This window comes from Lynx canadensis, chromosome F1 (genome assembly GCF_007474595.2).
Source record: "Lynx canadensis isolate LIC74 chromosome F1, mLynCan4.pri.v2, whole genome shotgun sequence".
NCBI classification, from domain to species: Eukaryota; Metazoa; Chordata; class Mammalia; order Carnivora; family Felidae; genus Lynx; species Lynx canadensis.
In genome coordinates, this window is record NC_044319.2 from 29,384,229 (window position 1) to 29,401,812 (window position 17,584).

The following is a 17,584-nucleotide window of genomic DNA, read 5'->3' on the forward strand; positions in this document are numbered from 1 at the left end:
TACCACTTACTGTAACTTTTCAGTAATTTGGTTGCTACCTGGGTTACCCAATCTAGTTTAAAGTGGATCGATTTCAAATAAATACAAGGAGATGAAAGGGTCATTATATTACTTCAAATGCCTTCTTCCTTCCTTCTGAGTGCAGGTGGAAGAGGGGGCAAATCTTTTTTTTTTTTTTTTCCCCTCCAATCAGGGAATAAATATTTTGGCATAGAGGGACATAAGCATGCTCTTTTGCCCAATTTAGTTAGGAAGACTGGAATTTAAATCTGTGCCACAGATAGAAACATAACTTTAAGTGAAAAAAATACTGTCGTTATTTACTAGTTTTGATATTGCATTGATTCTAAGCATCTTCGTGTGAACAGGGTCAAAATAGAATTTCATCATTCAGGTGAAAGTCAATGAAATCGGAGATTAAGAAGACTCAGTCTACGATAATATGGAAGCCAGAAAGGGAGGTGCAGCTGTGAATGATGTATAATAGAGTCAGTTTCGAGGAGGTAAAGGATTTTTGCTAATTCTTCATGCTCCTGATTCAAGGATAAAAGAGACAGGATTTTAAACCAAAGCGAAAGAGATGAAGGAAATTTTCAAAAGCCACAGACCAGTGTTCTTAGTATGAAATATGCTGCCAGTCATCATGTCTGAAGGAACATTCTAGAAAGGTTTTGGAAAATTTACATTAGTACTTAGTTCTGAGTCCAACCAGAGTAGAAACAATACAAGCTCTCGTTCCACCTATTTCAGTGATATATTTGCCATTCTTTGACTTTAGGGAACATGTCCCCTTGTTCTGAGAATCGTCAGACATTTGCAGTTGGTGAATTAAGTTGAGCTCCCAACATTGTTTTGAGCCAAAGCTTTTATCATTTAAAAATTTTGAGGGCTAAGTAAAGTTAAATCTGTGAGAATAGATAGATTTAAAAAGAGACCTAATCAATTACTACAATAGTCTCAAGTCAAAAAATCATTGCTAGGAGTCGTGTGCATTCATGTGAGGCTTGTGTAATTAAGCATTTTAATGAAAGCAAAGCTCCATAATTGATATTAGTCACAACTTGCCTGTTGTCCTCCAATGAGACGCAGGTCCAAAAGTTAAATGTCACATGTTTAAAAACCAAATCAGGGGTGCCTGGGTGGCTCAGTTGGTTGAGCATCCGACTTCGGCTCAGGTCATGATCTCGTGGTTTGTGGGTTCGAGCCCCGCATCAGGTTCTGTGCTGACAGCTCAGAGCCTGGAGCCTGGTTCGGATTCTGCGTCTCCCTCTCTCTGCCCCTCCCCTGCTCACACTCTGTTAATCTCTCTCTCAAAAAAAAAAAAAAAAAAAAGTTAAAAAATTAAAAAAAAAATCAAACGGCACTGAGCTTGTAATGTATATTTTATTTTGCACAAGCTTGCATATATACTGCACATACATTCAGTTTAAGAGAAGATGAAAGGCACACAAGGCAATTGGACTACTGTATCCTTTAAGTGGTACAAAGCAAAAGGTAAAAGTTTGGAGAGTATACAAAAGCTTAAAACACACAAAGTAAAACCCCCTACCCACCCACCCCCCAACAACTTTTTTGTTTTAAAATTTAGTAGCTGCCAAACTAAATTTTTGTACTTTTACTTTAAAATCAATTGTCTACTGCACCTTTTTATTTTCTTTTTAATATGGACAGGGAGTCTCATTTTTTTATCATATCAATTAATATTACAGTACATCCTTGGTAATACAAAATTGTACACCTTCATCAAATAAATTAGGATAAATTAAACCAATAAATTATGCAAAGTCTTCAGAACAATAGACAACAACAAAAATCCACAATTGAAATTGCCTCTAGCTAAAAAAAAAAAAAAATCAAAAATTGACTTTATCAGTTCAGTTATTGTACTATATTCAAATCAAAGGGTCTTTATTACAAAAAAAAAAAAAGAGCTTAATAATGCTATTTACAACATATTGCTAAATAATAGAAAGGCAGTGTTTTGTCACGGTTTATACTATATACATATGAAAAATGGCTGGGACGACATTGGGAGAAACTATGACCTTGGATTTTTCTAGGTAGCTCTGAGACCAACCCCAAATACGTTGTTGTTCTAATTCTAATTTTGAAGTGGTAATATGCAATTTCAAAATGCCTTTTCCTCCCACGTAGAGGATTCAAATATTTTTAAAATACAGAATGAATGCATTTTCACAAAAGAGGGCCAGTCTGTTTGCCTTTTCCGCTCACGTTTGTGCATTTTAGGGGGTATCCGATTTGAGAGAGGGCTCCGTTGAATGACTCAAAGTCCAGAGGCTTCCAGATCCTGTTATATTCTTAGAAGGGTAATTATAAGAAGATGCAAAGGTTAAATGCCAGTTTTGATCCCAGCTCTGAATATGAACATTTTAGCTTTAGTTTTTTAAGATGGTTTACAACCAACAGATCGACAGAAAACAAAACTGCATTTCCTTCAACATAACATTTAAGTGCAATACAGTAACTGCTTACTCATATAAATCAGTTACATTCTTTTAAGGGGAGCTTTTTGAAAACAATGCTTCTTGTAATTTGCAAACACAGAGTTTTGTACCAGAAGGAAACATTTGTACTATTCACACCAATGAATATTCTATAATATACATGGCAAAGAGATTTTGCTCTGTCCTCACATGTACAGCTTTCAGGGAGTCTGTAAACCACTTTTTCTTTGATGAATTTATGATTGCTTCTGAGGGACAGCCTATTTTTAAAGCCCCCACATCTTCAGCTTTCTGACTTAGTATTAACCTGTGTGTGTGTGTGTGTGTGTGTGTGTGTGTGTGTGTGTGTGTTGGGGGTTACTTACTGTTTTCATGTACATAAAAAGAAATTTCATAAATTTACAGAAACTGCATTACCCTTGCCCTTGACATCTGATGAAAGAGACTGTTATCTTTTAAAAGTAGAGAGCAGGATTTTCAAGAATGCTTTCAACTGTCTATACAGTCACTGTAGTGTTCCTAATAAATTCAACAGATGTTGTGAGAATGTAGTTATTTATTAAAATCTCATGTCTTACGTAACCACAGCCATGAGGTTAAATATTTACATTGCTTTATAAAAGTTCCCCTCTTGCTTTAGTGTTTTTGTTTTGCTTTTTTTGTTGTTTTTTACAATTTTTAAAAACGATATTCACCCACATCCCTAGCACAGCAACAAAGATTCTGCAAACATAAAACACTTTAATTAAATAATACTCGGAGGCACAAAGCAAACTTCAGGAATATGTGGGTGAACGTTTCCTTAAATAATGACTACATCCTACCATCTTCCAAGTGGTTTTACCATTTAATGTGAAACGTCCTCCTTAAACAGCCAGAGATACAGTAAGAATTAAATGTTTTGTTGTTGCAAATAGAACATTCTTTTCACAAAACGTAACAAATGTCTAAAATAGGTCCTTAAATCTAGATAGGAAAAGGTAAGCTTTCCACCTCACACGCATATATATATGTATATTTTTACATGTGTGTATATGTGTGCGTGTGTTTACGTTTACCCACCCGCACACACATATATAGCACATGGTATGAAATATTGCTTCTATACTACTTTTCATTAGGCTAAGAAAACACAAGATTTGCACCACAGTTACAAAAAATTGGCTTCTACAAGAATTTTCAAAACTCGGATGCTGCTCAAACAATTGAAGAAAAAATAATTTGCGGTATCAAACTGTTCTAAAAATTCTCTTCTTCAAAAACGTATTCTCCCGCTTTGTTTTAAAAAGACACAAAATATGCATAGCTATCAACGTTATGTCAAACAGCCAGAAAAAAAATCTAGTGTTTATTGCAGCTGTAGTAATTGGAAATAAAGTCAAAAAAGATGAAATCCAAAGCCACAGAAGGCACAAGAACAATTGTACTTGTGGGAAAAAACTGGTATTTTTGAAGGATTTTTAAAAATCCCCCCGCTGGTGCATTTTAGGTCTAGGCACAGACTATAACCTCAAGTGTATATGCAAAAATAATTTCGGGTTAGCAGAAAATAACTGGAAATGTGGTATTTCAACATGCACTTTAGACTTTTTTTCCTATGTAAACTGTCCCTCATCCTTCACCCTCCCACCTTCGTAGAAAGTTAACTTTCTCCCAAGTAGCCAATTTTTTTTCACTTGGTGAGAGTTGAGCTGAGATTTGAAAGATGGTGATTTAAAACAAACAAACAAACAAAAACAAAAACAGAAAAGAAAAACCCCAAAATTGTTCAATAGGAGTTTTGAGAGACAGGCTTTTGTCACTTTCCAATGCACTGGGAGGCACAAGATTTTACGATCGTAAAAGAGGAAAAACCACCTAAAAACAAAAGTGATCGAGTTCTGTTTTCAGAACAGAGAGATGAGTTTATCCTCAAGCAATTTCTACTCTGAAATAATTTCTACGCCTCAGTGAACATTGAGCGGATGTTATCGTAGATAAGCACAATCAACATTGGTTGTGAACACACACTTTTGCTTAATTTGTCTATTTAAATGAGAAAGGCAGGGGAAAATAATACGAAAGATCCAAATAAGTCTGGAATCAATACTGAATTTGCCCCAGATCAGAAGATACTCGCAATCTGTCTACATAGGTGAATACCCTACGGTTTTGCCTTCTACCTTGCGAATGGCAACACAATGTTGATACGAATTACATGGAACAGCAAAGACCCGGGTGTGTAATGACGTGAACAATGAATTCATACTCTTTCACATGAAGGAAGGCAAAAGAGTGTGACCACAAGTTGAGATTGCTTCCCTACTTTGTGCCGATTCGATTTTCTTTCTTTTTTTTTTTGGTTTGCATTTTATTCCAATGTAATGATTATCCGAACACGTTTTTTTTTTTTTTTTTTTTTTTTTCCACCCCCAGGCAAAGCCGGAACAAGAACAAATTGGATCTGATGGCTCTGTGTGCGTTATGTAGGGGGACACGAGTCGGATGATGCATTTGGCCGTGGGGTGCAGAGTGAAGCCAGGGGCGCTCCTGCCTGTGTTTGCTGCACTCCGTCCACACTGTGTGAGCCTGTTAGCCTCCTGAATGATGCAGGGGCATCATAGGACTGTGCCGTTTAATTTAAAGTCAGCAGGTTTTAAGGCTTTGTGCTGACAATAATTGCCTCCATACATTCCTGTCCATCAGCAGAATTTATAAATGATGTTAAATTGCGGCGATTGGGTCAGCTAGTTAGTCACATGGGCCAACCTGCATTTCTCCAAAGTCAAAGGTGGTTTTTATAAAAATTAAGGAAAAATGGTATTTGTGTTCTCTATAATCTAAATACCAGGTTTGTTCCTGTGTCATTTTAAGTGCGTATCAAATGACTTACGGAGGGGGGGCGGGGAGGGGGGCTTAGAAAAGCCTGTTAGGATGAACAAGGAATTCTTACTGCATCTGTACACAAAACCCATCTGAAAAAACAAGCGTGAATGCCATACGACTTTTTAAAAGCAAGCATGGGACACTGTACACCTTTGAAAAACTGGAAAAAAATCGAAAAAGGAAAAAGAGGAGAACCATTGAAGAAAGCATAAAATAGCAGCTAGCTTTCTTATGTATGCTGAAATTGTGTCTTTTGGGTTAACCCCAAACCTTCCTATGCCATCCATACACTGTTCGCACATTTTGGTCAGTACTAGCTTCTGAATTAGAAGAGACTTTATCAGTTGCTTTAAAATGTTGTACCTAAAATGAAGAAACACTTAATTAGACTGTCACCGCTCTGAATATCCATCAGGGTACTGTGGAATTGTATATGAAAATGGGTCATTCTCACACGTGTTCCTCTCCAGAGGTGAAGATCAAGTCAGCCAACGAGGTTCTAATGCAGGCAGGAATTGTACGGGTCAACTTGGGATGTCCTTTATTCCTTACTAGAGAAAGGTATTCAGAAAATAGTGTTTTCTTGAAAAGCGTGTCAAATATTCAGCAGAAATTATAATCCTTCGAAGCACATCAACGAAGTTGAGCAAAGAGTACATTTGAAACGTATGCGCCTCTTAATATCTGAAGTAAGACAATAGAAAATGATGCTCTAGGGTTTTTTTCTCTATGAAGAATGATATATACTCGCTGATGATGAAGAGCCTGCTGTAAAATTTAGAGAGGTAATTTGAACACCATGTACAAATTCCTAGTCTCATTATGAAAGAGTCAGTTTTGTGTAAAACTGCTTTGCCTCCGTAAGAAACTGGCCCTAGCTTGGGCTCTTTGCCACTTTTCCTTGGAAAAGATTGAGAGTGATTATTTTCCTTTTTGAAATTTGGCCTTTCGGGGTAACTTTTGAAAAGTGAGCTGTTTACCTGCCGCTGGCATTGTTTTTCAACGTGTGATAAAAAGCTACGTATGGAGTTCCAACCAAACAAAATATTTAAGTTTATGTAGTGGTCTCGTTGAGTTTTCTGGCCTTCTTAGCAGTAAAAACAAGAGACACCCCTCCGTTTGGAGAGCGGTCCCGTGTCACGGGCCTCCCTCCACCAACTGCCATTTGCGATAAACCATCAATCGAGCAGAGGCACCTTTGAAATGCCTTTCCTTGCTAATATAGATTTTACACACATCAACATTCTTTTTCCCTGAAAATTAACCCTATTTTTAAGTCTCCAAATGTTAAGGGCTTTGGGCAAAAGTAAACTAAAGACAGAAGGAAAAATAACCATCCCCTTGCGATGGAAAACGAAAGGAAATGAGCGAAAGATGATAAGGGGGAATTACCAGCTGATTTCATAACACATCCATGCCTCCCATACACATATATATGAAATCAAAATCTAGACACGTACAACGTGGACATCCAAAGGGGACTGCTACTATTCATACATTCGAAAAGAGTTGTTGAAATTTCTACTCATGAAGCAGCTCTTGTAGGCAGTTCGGGGATTTGAAAATCTCGGGGACTTCACTATCCAGCTTGCAGATGACCTTGTATATGGCCTTCTTCCAGGAAGGATCAACATCTTTGCCTGCGATAATGGCATTGAAAAACTCTCGTAATGTGATCTGCGCAACTTCCAGGAATCTCTCTGGAACCTGCTGATACAAGGAGACAATGGCATTAATAAAGTTTTCAGTTTCAAGTCTCCAGTTCTTCAAAGGAAACTGAGCTAAGTTCTTTCTTTCAGGAAGGGGCTTACAGGGCACCTGCATTTGCTAAAAATGGCCGGCCTCTATTCTCTTATGTAAATTTGTTATATATAGTAGCATTGTAATGTGGGGTTGACAGCTTTGCGAAGTTTTAGAAAGGGACTCGTGCAAAGGATCCACGCAGACATACTGAAAAACTAGGGTCCCCTTCTGAATATCTGGGTGAGAAAAGGGGACACGCACTGTTGGGATTCCCCACTTCGTAAACAGGTGTATTCCAGGTGCAAGTTTCCAGCTAATCTTTCAGAACTTCAATCCTTTTTCTCTTTGATTCCCATTGTGAAAACAAAACGTGTTCCCAAAAGCAGGGTAAGAAATAATTGGCCTTTGATAGAAACGAACCCCCCGTAAAGGAAGAAAACCTAGAATTTGTTTCCTGCATAAGTGGAGGGTTATTGACTCACCTGCTGAATTGGATATGAGAGTAATATGCATCACAAAGTACTCTGCATACAGAAAGGAATGAGATAATGACACTAACGCTGAATCTCCAAATACAAAGTTTTAGTGACTCCTAAAATTCTACGTCAGAAAGTACTTTACTTTGAGATTAGAATTGTCCCACAACAGTGATTTATGCAGCTGATAATAGTAACGAAAGCTAACATTTTTGGGGTGCTCATTACGTGTCAGGCGCTGTGTTGTGTACTGACTGTGAATGATGCCATTCAATTCTCCCAACATCTCTATAAGGTGTCATTATCCTCTTTTTACAGTGGAGAAAACTGAGGCTCAGAGAGATCAAGGTAATTTTTCAAAGCCCTTATACTCTAAGATAAACATTCTCCAAATGTTCTTTTCAGAACCCCTATTTGTTTATCCTTTTCTTCCAGAGTAACTTAATAGAAATGTGCATGGGTGTGTGTGCCCGTGTTCTTAATTGTTTATTTAATAGTCTGACCTCTTGTCCAAGAAAACGGTAGCTATTGATGTACTTAGTATTCTTTGTCAGTTACTCAAGGTAAAGCATCCACACCAAGATAAAGGATTTGCAGAACCATTCGGTGAACTCATAATTTTCCAAGTACACACTGACACTCAGTAGATTTCTTTTAGTGGGGGTACTTATACGTTAGTAATGTTTTATTTAATAGCAAGAGCAGATATATGAGGAAGTAAATGCACTGTAGTTGTATGTGTGGACAGACTTGTGTCTGTCCACACATACGTAAGAAGTGAAAGATTTTCATCTCAGTTCACGTATGCCTCTTAACCGAAGTCCAAGGGAGGTAGTGTCATGTTGAACAAATATGATCTCTTCCTCCCCACCTTTTCTCAATTTGTACAATAGACCATTTTAAGATGAGAGTAACTATTAAAGATAACTAAAATGATCACCAGGCATCCCCGTTTGATACATTTAAAATTGGACAAAGAAGTTCACTCCTTCCAGTGGTCAGTCACTCGTCTTCTGTAAAGAAAACTAGTAATTCCCCAGAAAAAGAAGGGACCCCATCTGGGGTCTATCAGAGTCTAGAAAAAGTGAAAATTTTGAGTATCCCCTTCCAAAGACATACACACTGGCCAGTTTCTCAGGACATAGCTCCCCCAGATCATCCCAATTACCGCCCTGTCCTCCATGGATGGGCAAACTCATACACCCCAATGGCCATTCCCCGATGAGAATTCATCTGGATTTTCTAGAGAACGTTGGCGATTTCTCCTCAAAACCCCCGAAGATACATTTGTATTTGTGGAACAGGAAGAGCCTGGAGGAGAGATTAGCTCTCCAACTCACCTCGCACTAAATAAAAAGTCATTAAGCAGCCTTTTGGAGTACTCTCCTCTCTTCCCTCAAAGATAATCCTTCACATTTTATCAGATGGGCATTTCTGAGGGAGGGGATCTGGCTGGAGAACGGCGAGGCAGTACAACTACACACTCTAACTACTTGGTTTGGGAGCTGTTAGCCAAATGCTACAGAAACATAATCATAGGCATTTATTAAAATAAACATTTCAAGAAGCGTGGTTTTCCCGGCCATTGGCAACAGAGGCATGACAAAGATCTATGTTCCTCCAACACTTGGGAGACTCAGCATAGCATGAGAGCTGTTAAGGACAGTGGGGATGTCCTTTACAGATGAAGTCAGAGAAGGCCAGAAGCCCCTCCACACCAAGGGCCCCACAGGAGGGCTGGGGCACCGGGGGCCAAGAGGTATTGCTGGAGATCGTCAGAGGACAGAGCTACATCTAGAACAGCATCAGCACTACAGGAGGGAGGGAAGCGTAGTTCTAGGGTTTGCCTGAGAACAAATCAAAGAAACTTCTCTGGGGGAGCACGTGGATTCCACCCTATCGTTATCATCCGCCATGCTTGTTAATGGTTTTTAGTGGGTTTTTATCTTGTTTGAAACATTCATTTCTTTTGGTAGCCATCTTGGGCTGTCCTCTCCCATCTTCTGTATTTACGCCTTGTGTTGTTTAAGTAATGAATTTATCACAAGATGTCTTTAGATAAAGAGCCATGGTTTCTATTCTTTGTCTCCCCCATAATGCTTAGTCTTTCATAGTGAGAACTTGCCTTCTACTTTAATCCATACTACTCTAGAGTCACACTTACCTTCTCCCTCAATATTTAAAAAAAAAAGAAGTTTTAAAATAACGATGAAGAAAGATAGCATTTAAAGAGTTGGACTAGATCTCAAAACTCATTTTCTAGCCAAAGAAACGAGACTCTACAAGATGACTAAATTATGAGAGGAGACTCATGTGAAATAACATGTCCAGGTGTCTTATCATTAAACCATGCTGGCTCCTTCTTAATGCCTTTTCAGTAACTTCTATTTTGATGAGGCATCAAAACCTTGACAAGCTGTGGATCTGTGACTGAGAAAAATCACGAAGAGCTGGTAACTTCAAAATAAATGTGAATGGTACAAAGGATTTCCAGGGGGAGACTTGGGTTATTAGTTTATGTTTGAGAAGGGATGAATACTTTTGGAACAAATGGAATGGTTTGCTAATTTAGTGCTTACTTTGAAGCAATAACTCCTACAACGGATTGGGCTGGTTTAAAACAGTTGATAATGAGAAATCCTCTAATACTAGAGCAATGAATCTTTTTTGGTGGCTCCAGAGAGGTAAACTGATGAGTAACAACTGATCTTTTGAGAGAGTGGTCAAGGACTTCCATCCACAGGTAGAAATACCACCCATGAGAGAAGAGACCTTTACCGTTCTGCTTCAAAACTTTCCCCAGCTCCATTTAACAGAGTAAGAGGGGGGTCCTTTCTGACTTGGGGGGGGGGCGACTATCTTAGAATTCGGGCTTAGGAGAATGATGTTGCCATATTTTTCTGTACCTCTTCACACCTAATGGATTTCCAATCACTAACAAACATCTGCAGAAAATCCCTTAGTGACAAGTAATCCCTTATCTAGGTTTCTTTTAATAGAACCCAACAATCTGCAGAATGAACCCCATAGTCTCTCCTCAGCATCAGGTGGTAACAGTCAATCAAGCCCCTGGAATGCAAGACAATGCAGGCTGCTGGGAGGGGGGAGGGAAGGCCATGCCTTTGGACATGCCACAGGGGAAAAACAAAAGGCTTCCAAAGACTCTGGCTGCAACTCCGAGGCTATTGTGAGAGCTGCTGGTGCCGAGTGTTCTTCAGGAGAGGAGAATGGAAAGTTTGCCTGATACAAAGGCATCCCAATATAGGAACCTCACCCCAAATGGTCTTGCCTCTCCTTGCCTTGATATTTGGAGGAGGATATAATTGCGAGGAGGTACTTGAAGGCACTTAAAAATTTGAAGGGGGCTGGCTACCAGCATCTACCAATTTCATCACAATTGTTTGTACTTGAGTCTCCTCAGAGCAAACAAGGGCCTTATGGGCTTTGATGAAATGGGGAAATCGGGAGGATGTTTTCCAACCTGCTCCAGCTGTGCCCGGGTTGCGCGTGCGCGCACACACGCACCCAGGCGCACGCACTCACGCGCACGCACGGTATGTTGGGTGAACGGCTGTTTTGCTGGGTGGTGGTGGTTGTTTTGTTTTTTTTTTTTTTTCTTTTTTTCCTTTCTCGGAGTGAGTGGCAAAGACACATTTTCCCCCTGTCTTCCTCCTCCTCTTCCCAGTTGCTTTACCTTCAAGGATGATTTGTTTTATTAAACTGACTGTCCCTAGCCTCTGCAGTACATAATAAAAGCCTGACAGAGCAGGCTGCCTGCCTTCTGTGTCCTGCAGACACTCATCATAAGTGTCAGGACATACCAAGGTTAGTGGTCACTGCAAGTGTGCTCGCTGGCCCAAACCTTGCCAAACGCTCTTGGCAGCTGAATGAATGTCACAGAGAATAGAAAGGGAATTACAAAGGTTAAAAAGAAGACAGCCTCTCCTATTTTCTGGAGACGAGAGAAGCTGATTTTTCACACCTCTGAAATATCCCCAAGCTCATCCCTTGGCCTTCTGCAGGGGACCTGAGCCCGGTCCCTCGCACAGCTCCCCACGGATGCCTCTCCATCCTCGATCCCCTTTAAAAATCGGTCCACTGGCCTAATTTCAGACAGAAAACAAACCAGGCATGGTGCTCTTTCCCCAGCCCCTCCCCCATGGCCAAAGGCTCAAATGGCTTATCAAGGTTATCAATAGATCACAATCTTATCAAGGGAGATCATCTTTTCAACTAGTTTTTTTTTTTTTTTTCCCCCAACTTACTCTGACTGGGAAATGTAAAAGGAAACCTATGCATGGGCAGGAGTATTTAAGGGATGGAAAAGTAAAATCCTGGCTAGTATTTTGGTGAATTAGTTTGTGTGTGGGTTTTCTTTCTTCTTCCTCCTCCATTTTTTTTTTTAATACTATAAAAGGGCAATAAAATGCTGACTGTAAGAAGACAATGTCAAGGAGAAAAGGGTACTGGTATTTTGGATACTCTTCACTGCTCGCCTTGGAGAGAGAGTTATTCTTGTCACAAACCCTTTTGTCTGCATCTGCTGACTGCTTGCCTGTAGCCAGCAGCATACTTTAACTGTTTTGTCACCTCCTAACATCACATGCATCAGCTGTTGGGCTTTTGTTACGGGTATTGTAGAACTAATCCACTGTGGCTGTTCTACTGTGCAGTAAATAAAACAGAAACGGGCTTCTCAGACAATTCTGCATGAATATTTCAGATGGCTTTACAACTCCAATTCACAAAATCAAATAAATAAATAACTCCCCCAGCCTCTACCCGCACAGAAACAAAACCCCTCAAACTAGACCCAGATGCCTCCAAGTCAACCGCATTGAAGACACTGACTTGAGCCTTCAAGCAATTGTTTCAGTGAAGTTGAAAGAATAGTGCTCTCTACACTTGAACACCGCGGTATTCATACTTGTTATTAGCGTTAGACACATCTAATTCCAAAAGCTGGGTAAGCAGCTTTGGAAATCTGGAGAGCCACTTTTCTCCTTGGGCTTTGTACAAGACTTAAAAAAAAAAAAAAAAGTAATGCCATCAGAAATACATAGAGTTGCCTTGTCAAACCCCTTTCACTGTTTCCATCTGCATTTTCTTCCCTCCCACTTATCAAAGGGGTCAAAGGAAGATGCTTGTGTATCTAGCGCATCCCAAGAGCCTTTCCAAAATGTTTAACCTGGGTAGGAGCACAAAAGGAAAATCGAACTTCGGGCTGGGATTTACATCATGAGTTCTCTTATAGTATAAACAATACACTAATCATACACAGCGAGGCATTTTCTAGATGACTTCTAAGTGTCTTTGGAGAAGCTACAAAGAGAAAGGGTCTCTGCACACACACGCACATGTGCACACACACACAGACACGCACGCACGCACACACACACACACACACACACACACACACAGGTCCTAGGAAAGAAGACAAAGTTGAAGTACTTTCCCGAGCATTCATTCACCCTGGTGTGCACATGATTCCTCTAAACAAACTCTCCCATCCCCGCTGTTTGTTAAGTAAATATTGATCAAGGAGAGACATAGCTCCTGACGGCAGTGGCACAAGCTGGGGACTTAAACTGCAGACAGAGTGGACTTAAATGGATAAACTCAGATGCTTTAGTTACTCCTCACAGAGATTATCAGATGAAAAGGCAAGAACAGATACGTTATGGCTGCTCCTGTCCGCTGTCTTGTTCGTACTGAATTTTTCTGTCAGAGGCAGAGGAGGAAACCCAGAGCTTTGAAATGTGGTTACAGGACACTGTTACTAAGGGTCTCCCCTGCAGTCGTGCATGCGTTTATCCTGTGTGTATGACCGGGGACTAACTGGGCCCGAAGGCAGACAGGGTGCAGGACGCTGCCCAGGGTGCATTGTGGGATTGTGTCCCAAAGTCCTGTCATGGTGGGGAAGCATTAGGTAGGAAAGCAAACATGAATGTGCTTTGGAGAGCATAAAATGCCACCCAGATGTAAGGTGGTGCTTCGAACCTTTAAGGAAGAATCCAATAACTGGGAAGAGTTCCACTGTGATTAAAAAATGTGCGCAAAGCAGTTTTTGCTCTTTTGAAAGATGCCTTGAGGATGTTTGCTTGAGTAATTTTACTGGCTGAGTCAACAAGTTGACAAAGTTGCTCTGCATTTCCTAAGTTTTATTCCAGTCATGTCACGATTGTGACTTGAGTCCCTATCAGGAGCTGCAGGGCCCTGGGTGCTTCCCTGGGAAGGCCAGGTTTTAAATCGTCTCTAGAGATTAGGTTTTGTACCTTAATTAATCACTGAGCACCACGGTCAAAGAACAAGGTGTCGTATTTAGAATTCCCACCAAATGGCTACGCGGTGTTTAAATTTTACGAGGTTGCTCACACCTATGTTTGGAAGGCCTGGCATTATCTGGGGAGCACTGGTCGAGAAGCCACTTGCCTATGTCTGCCAGGTTATACCTGATGAGGCAAAGGAAGGTTCTATGGCAGCAACCAGGCTTCAGACTAAGGTCTCTTTCACTCTGATGTTCCAAGTGGCGTTCATCTTTCAGGGAACTTAACAGGATTGGATCAGCGTGATCATGCAGTTTTAGGCCTACGAGTGGGCTCACTTCCTAGTAACATGTTTTGCTACTTAAATATGTGAAGAGTAAATGCTTATAGGAAGTGGCTATAGTTCAAGGCTGTCCTTAAAAAAAAAAAAAAAACCCCAAAAAACAATAAAACAAAAACACCCCCCCCATGTTTCCTCTAAGCAAAGGAACACATAGCAATAACAGTCTGTATCACATTTTTTTTTTACAAACCTTCAAAAGAACAATGTTCTGTTGAGCAAAATTCAGTAGCATTCTGTAAACATTAATTTAAGGAAATCAATAGACTCAGTGAGCTAAAGCCATATTGCAAGATAAACTGGCCAGAGTGCCACTTTGTCAAATAGATTTTCGTTTTCTCGGCTAGATAAAGACAGTTTCAAAACGGGGCAAACGTGTTGCAACCAAGGTTTGAAAAGTATGTGGCCTTCAAACAGTCTGCTTGTTCCTACTGCAAAGCTGGACAAACATACTTTAAAAATGATAAGATGGCTTAGAATTGATGTGGCTTTCAGATTTTATGGACAGTAGATTTCTTGGTTGTCTCCCAGGCAAAAAGTAAAACAAAATCCCATGCGTTCTGAACACAAAAAATTGTACTTGGGAGAAAGGGTTAAAGTGTCTTGAGAAAGGGAGCTTTGGGGGCAGTGTCAGTTGGTGCTTGACTTTAAAAAAGAAAGGAAGAAAGAAATCTTTATTCATGCTGACCTGATGGGCAACAGGCCTTCTTGCCAAAATCCAAAAGCCAAACTCTCTGGTGGGTTTGGGATCAGAGGTTTCAGCTGGTGGGAGCCGCTCCAGTTCTGTGCTCGCCATGCAATGTCATGTTAATGCGCGAGGGGTGGGGGCGGGGATGGACACCAGGGCCCCCAGGTTTCTCCAGGCCAGCCTGAAAGAGCGGCAGGGATCGTCGGAAAAAGTGGCAAAAGGAAAGCATGTCTCTCCGGCTGTCACTGCGGCAGGGACAGACACTGAGCCTGTGGCAGGACACTTCCAAGTTAAACCGCCTGCCATCATCCTCCGGTGCCATACCAGTCCGTACACCTGCCAGTGGAGGGGCAAAAAAGATGGGACGTGGTAGAAATGGCCCACTGGAGGGAATGCAATAAAAAGAAGGAACAGTCACGTGGAAACTGCAAGGAGGGAGGTTAGGGGCCCGCCTTGAGTGGAGAAAGGAACTCCACGAAAAAGCATCACGCGTGGGCTTTGGTCTGTAGCGCGGGCAGTGGGGGGCTACTCCAGGCTATCACCCTCACGCGGACCTCTCTGACAGCAGCCTGAAGGAAGCACAGAGGCATGCCCTGAGTCTTTTCTTGGTTTCCTCACCTGACTTGAGTCTTTCTCTTTTCAAAGTGCTCTTTAGAATATACAGAATGCACCATAAAATGTCTACACCCTTAAGATGTTGATAACATCTGTACGGATACAAACAGCGTACGATTATCAACGCATGTGCTAGAATGGAGCGTTTTGAGCAGTTGTGACTTCCGGTGATAAAAAAAAGAATGTCTTAACATCTATTCTACCTGTTAACGATTTGTGTGTACTTCTTAAACGGTGTAAACATTCCATCGGTAACGCTGCGTAGAGATGTCAAGATAAATACAACCATCTCTCCCCTATCCCAAGAAAAGGAGGTACTATATAATAAGCTCTTATGGTAGAGTTTAGAAGAAACTCTATGACGCTGGCAACAATTGTTCAGAGGGGCTGAAATGTGGTTCACCGAATATGATGAAAATGGCCTGGAAGTCTTGGTGATGTACGTGTCAGGTAACACAATGATTGTCACGTCATTTCTGGTGACGGAGTCAATTCTCCTTCCTTCCCAAACTCTGCACGTGTTTCAAAGAGTGATTCCACGTTTTAACAAACAAAACAAACAAATGAATAAAATTCGCCAAAAAGAAAATCAGGGGCAAAGTATTAAAAACTAAAGTCTAATACTTTCCCCAGTCTCTGCACCCACCCCCCCCCCCAGACACTATGAAAAGACTCTTAGACCTTAAAAACAATTGGAAGCCTTCTGCTGGAATAATGCATCTGGCAGGCTCTTCAGGTAAGAGCTCGAGCAAGACTATTTCGTCAAAGAATCAGAGGGTTTGGGGACCCCAGGACTAGGAGAGAGTCCATATTCTCCAAAAGAGTGAAACAACCTGAGCCAGCCGTTGGCAATCTTTCTCTGAAAAGGGCTAGAGAGTAAACACATAAGCTTTGTGGGCCACATTCTGTCTCCGTTGCACGTTCTTCTTCTTGTTTACAACTTCTTAAAAATATAAAAACCATTCTGAGCCTGGAGTCATAAAAGACAGGCGGCGGGCCAGATCTGGCCCATCCGCCAATAGTCTGCCAACCTCTGCTCTTAGCCAAACTTGAGGGCTAACCCTTCTCCTGAATGCGCCTTCATTCTTCACTAATCCTGTGTGCCTCATTGGATCAGCACACTCCTTGTTCTCGCTGGGTAGCTGGGATTGATTCACCCAAATTCAACCTGCAAAGTCACGCCATTCCGCAGATTCGCTGAAGGCTGCCCGTGTCTATGGGATCAGAGCTAAACCACGCCCAGAGATGGTCAAGGACCGGGAAGACTTGAGTCTTGCTCTGCCTTGATGGGGAGCTTCTCGTGAGGAACTTTCCTGCCAGTAAATATTCAATCGTACGAGACGGAGGGATCTGTACCTCCTTCACAACACATCAAATGAATCAGCTCGATACTTAGATTAAAAAAAAAAAAAAAACAAAACCCCCCCAAAATAAGCAGCGTACCAGTCACCGTGCAGTGTTAACTAACTTCCCTTCAAGGCAGCCCCACGAATTATGTGCCACTGGCGTCTGAGTTCAAGACGGGCTGATAGTGCTTAAAGTTTAACTTTTGCTACAATTACTGGGTGAGGTGGTAAGATAAATAGGGCCAAGCTTGGTGCCATTCTTGGATGGGAGATTATCCAAAAACAACAAGACATAAACTCTCCAATATTGCACAAAAGGAAGCTGGGGCACAGATAATCCACAGTTACTCCTATTTCGTTCGAGAATGCATTACGTGATTGTTTTCTACGGCAGGTTTATCTTCGTAATTAAGCTTTGCCGAGGCTGACATGGAAACTGGTCTGCGTTGCCCTGTATTCCTGCTGATGGAGCATGTGAGGGAGGAGCCCAAGGAGAAACTGTTAGGAAGCAGAGTTCAGGCAGGACGATGAGAACAGCACCACTCACCGCAAGCACCAGGAAAGGCACTGTGAGATGTGGGTGATCATCAAAAGAGTGCTTCCAAGAACACCGGATCCTGGGAGAGCCTGTAACTCTGCTAACAATAGAGGATGCGTCCCAAATCATATCCGGGCTGCTCTGAGAAAGGACTGGGATTAAACACCCCAGTCCCATCTTTTGGTTTTGCCCAAAACATCTTTGTTCTGTCAGACAAATTCTATTTTGTGCTTCTAGAGTAT

At 41.2% G+C, this 17,584-nt stretch overlaps 1 protein-coding gene across 3 annotated transcripts in view; it reads right to left on the reverse strand.

Annotated features, from left to right (window-relative positions):
- Window positions 1–1,364: 1,364 nt before the first annotated feature.
- The window catches only part of PROX1 (prospero homeobox 1), a 52,464-nt gene continuing 36,244 nt past the window's right edge, over window positions 1,365–17,584 (reverse strand). For 2 of the 3 annotated variants that reach the window (XM_030302537.1, XM_030302539.1), the window contains one exon: window positions 1,365–7,040. In XM_030302537.1, coding sequence (XP_030158397.1) covers window positions 6,852–7,040 — 189 coding nt within the window. In that variant the 3' untranslated portion in view covers window positions 1,365–6,851. The remainder of the gene's footprint in view (window positions 7,041–17,584) is intronic. The other variant, XM_030302543.1, reaches the window with a different exon arrangement.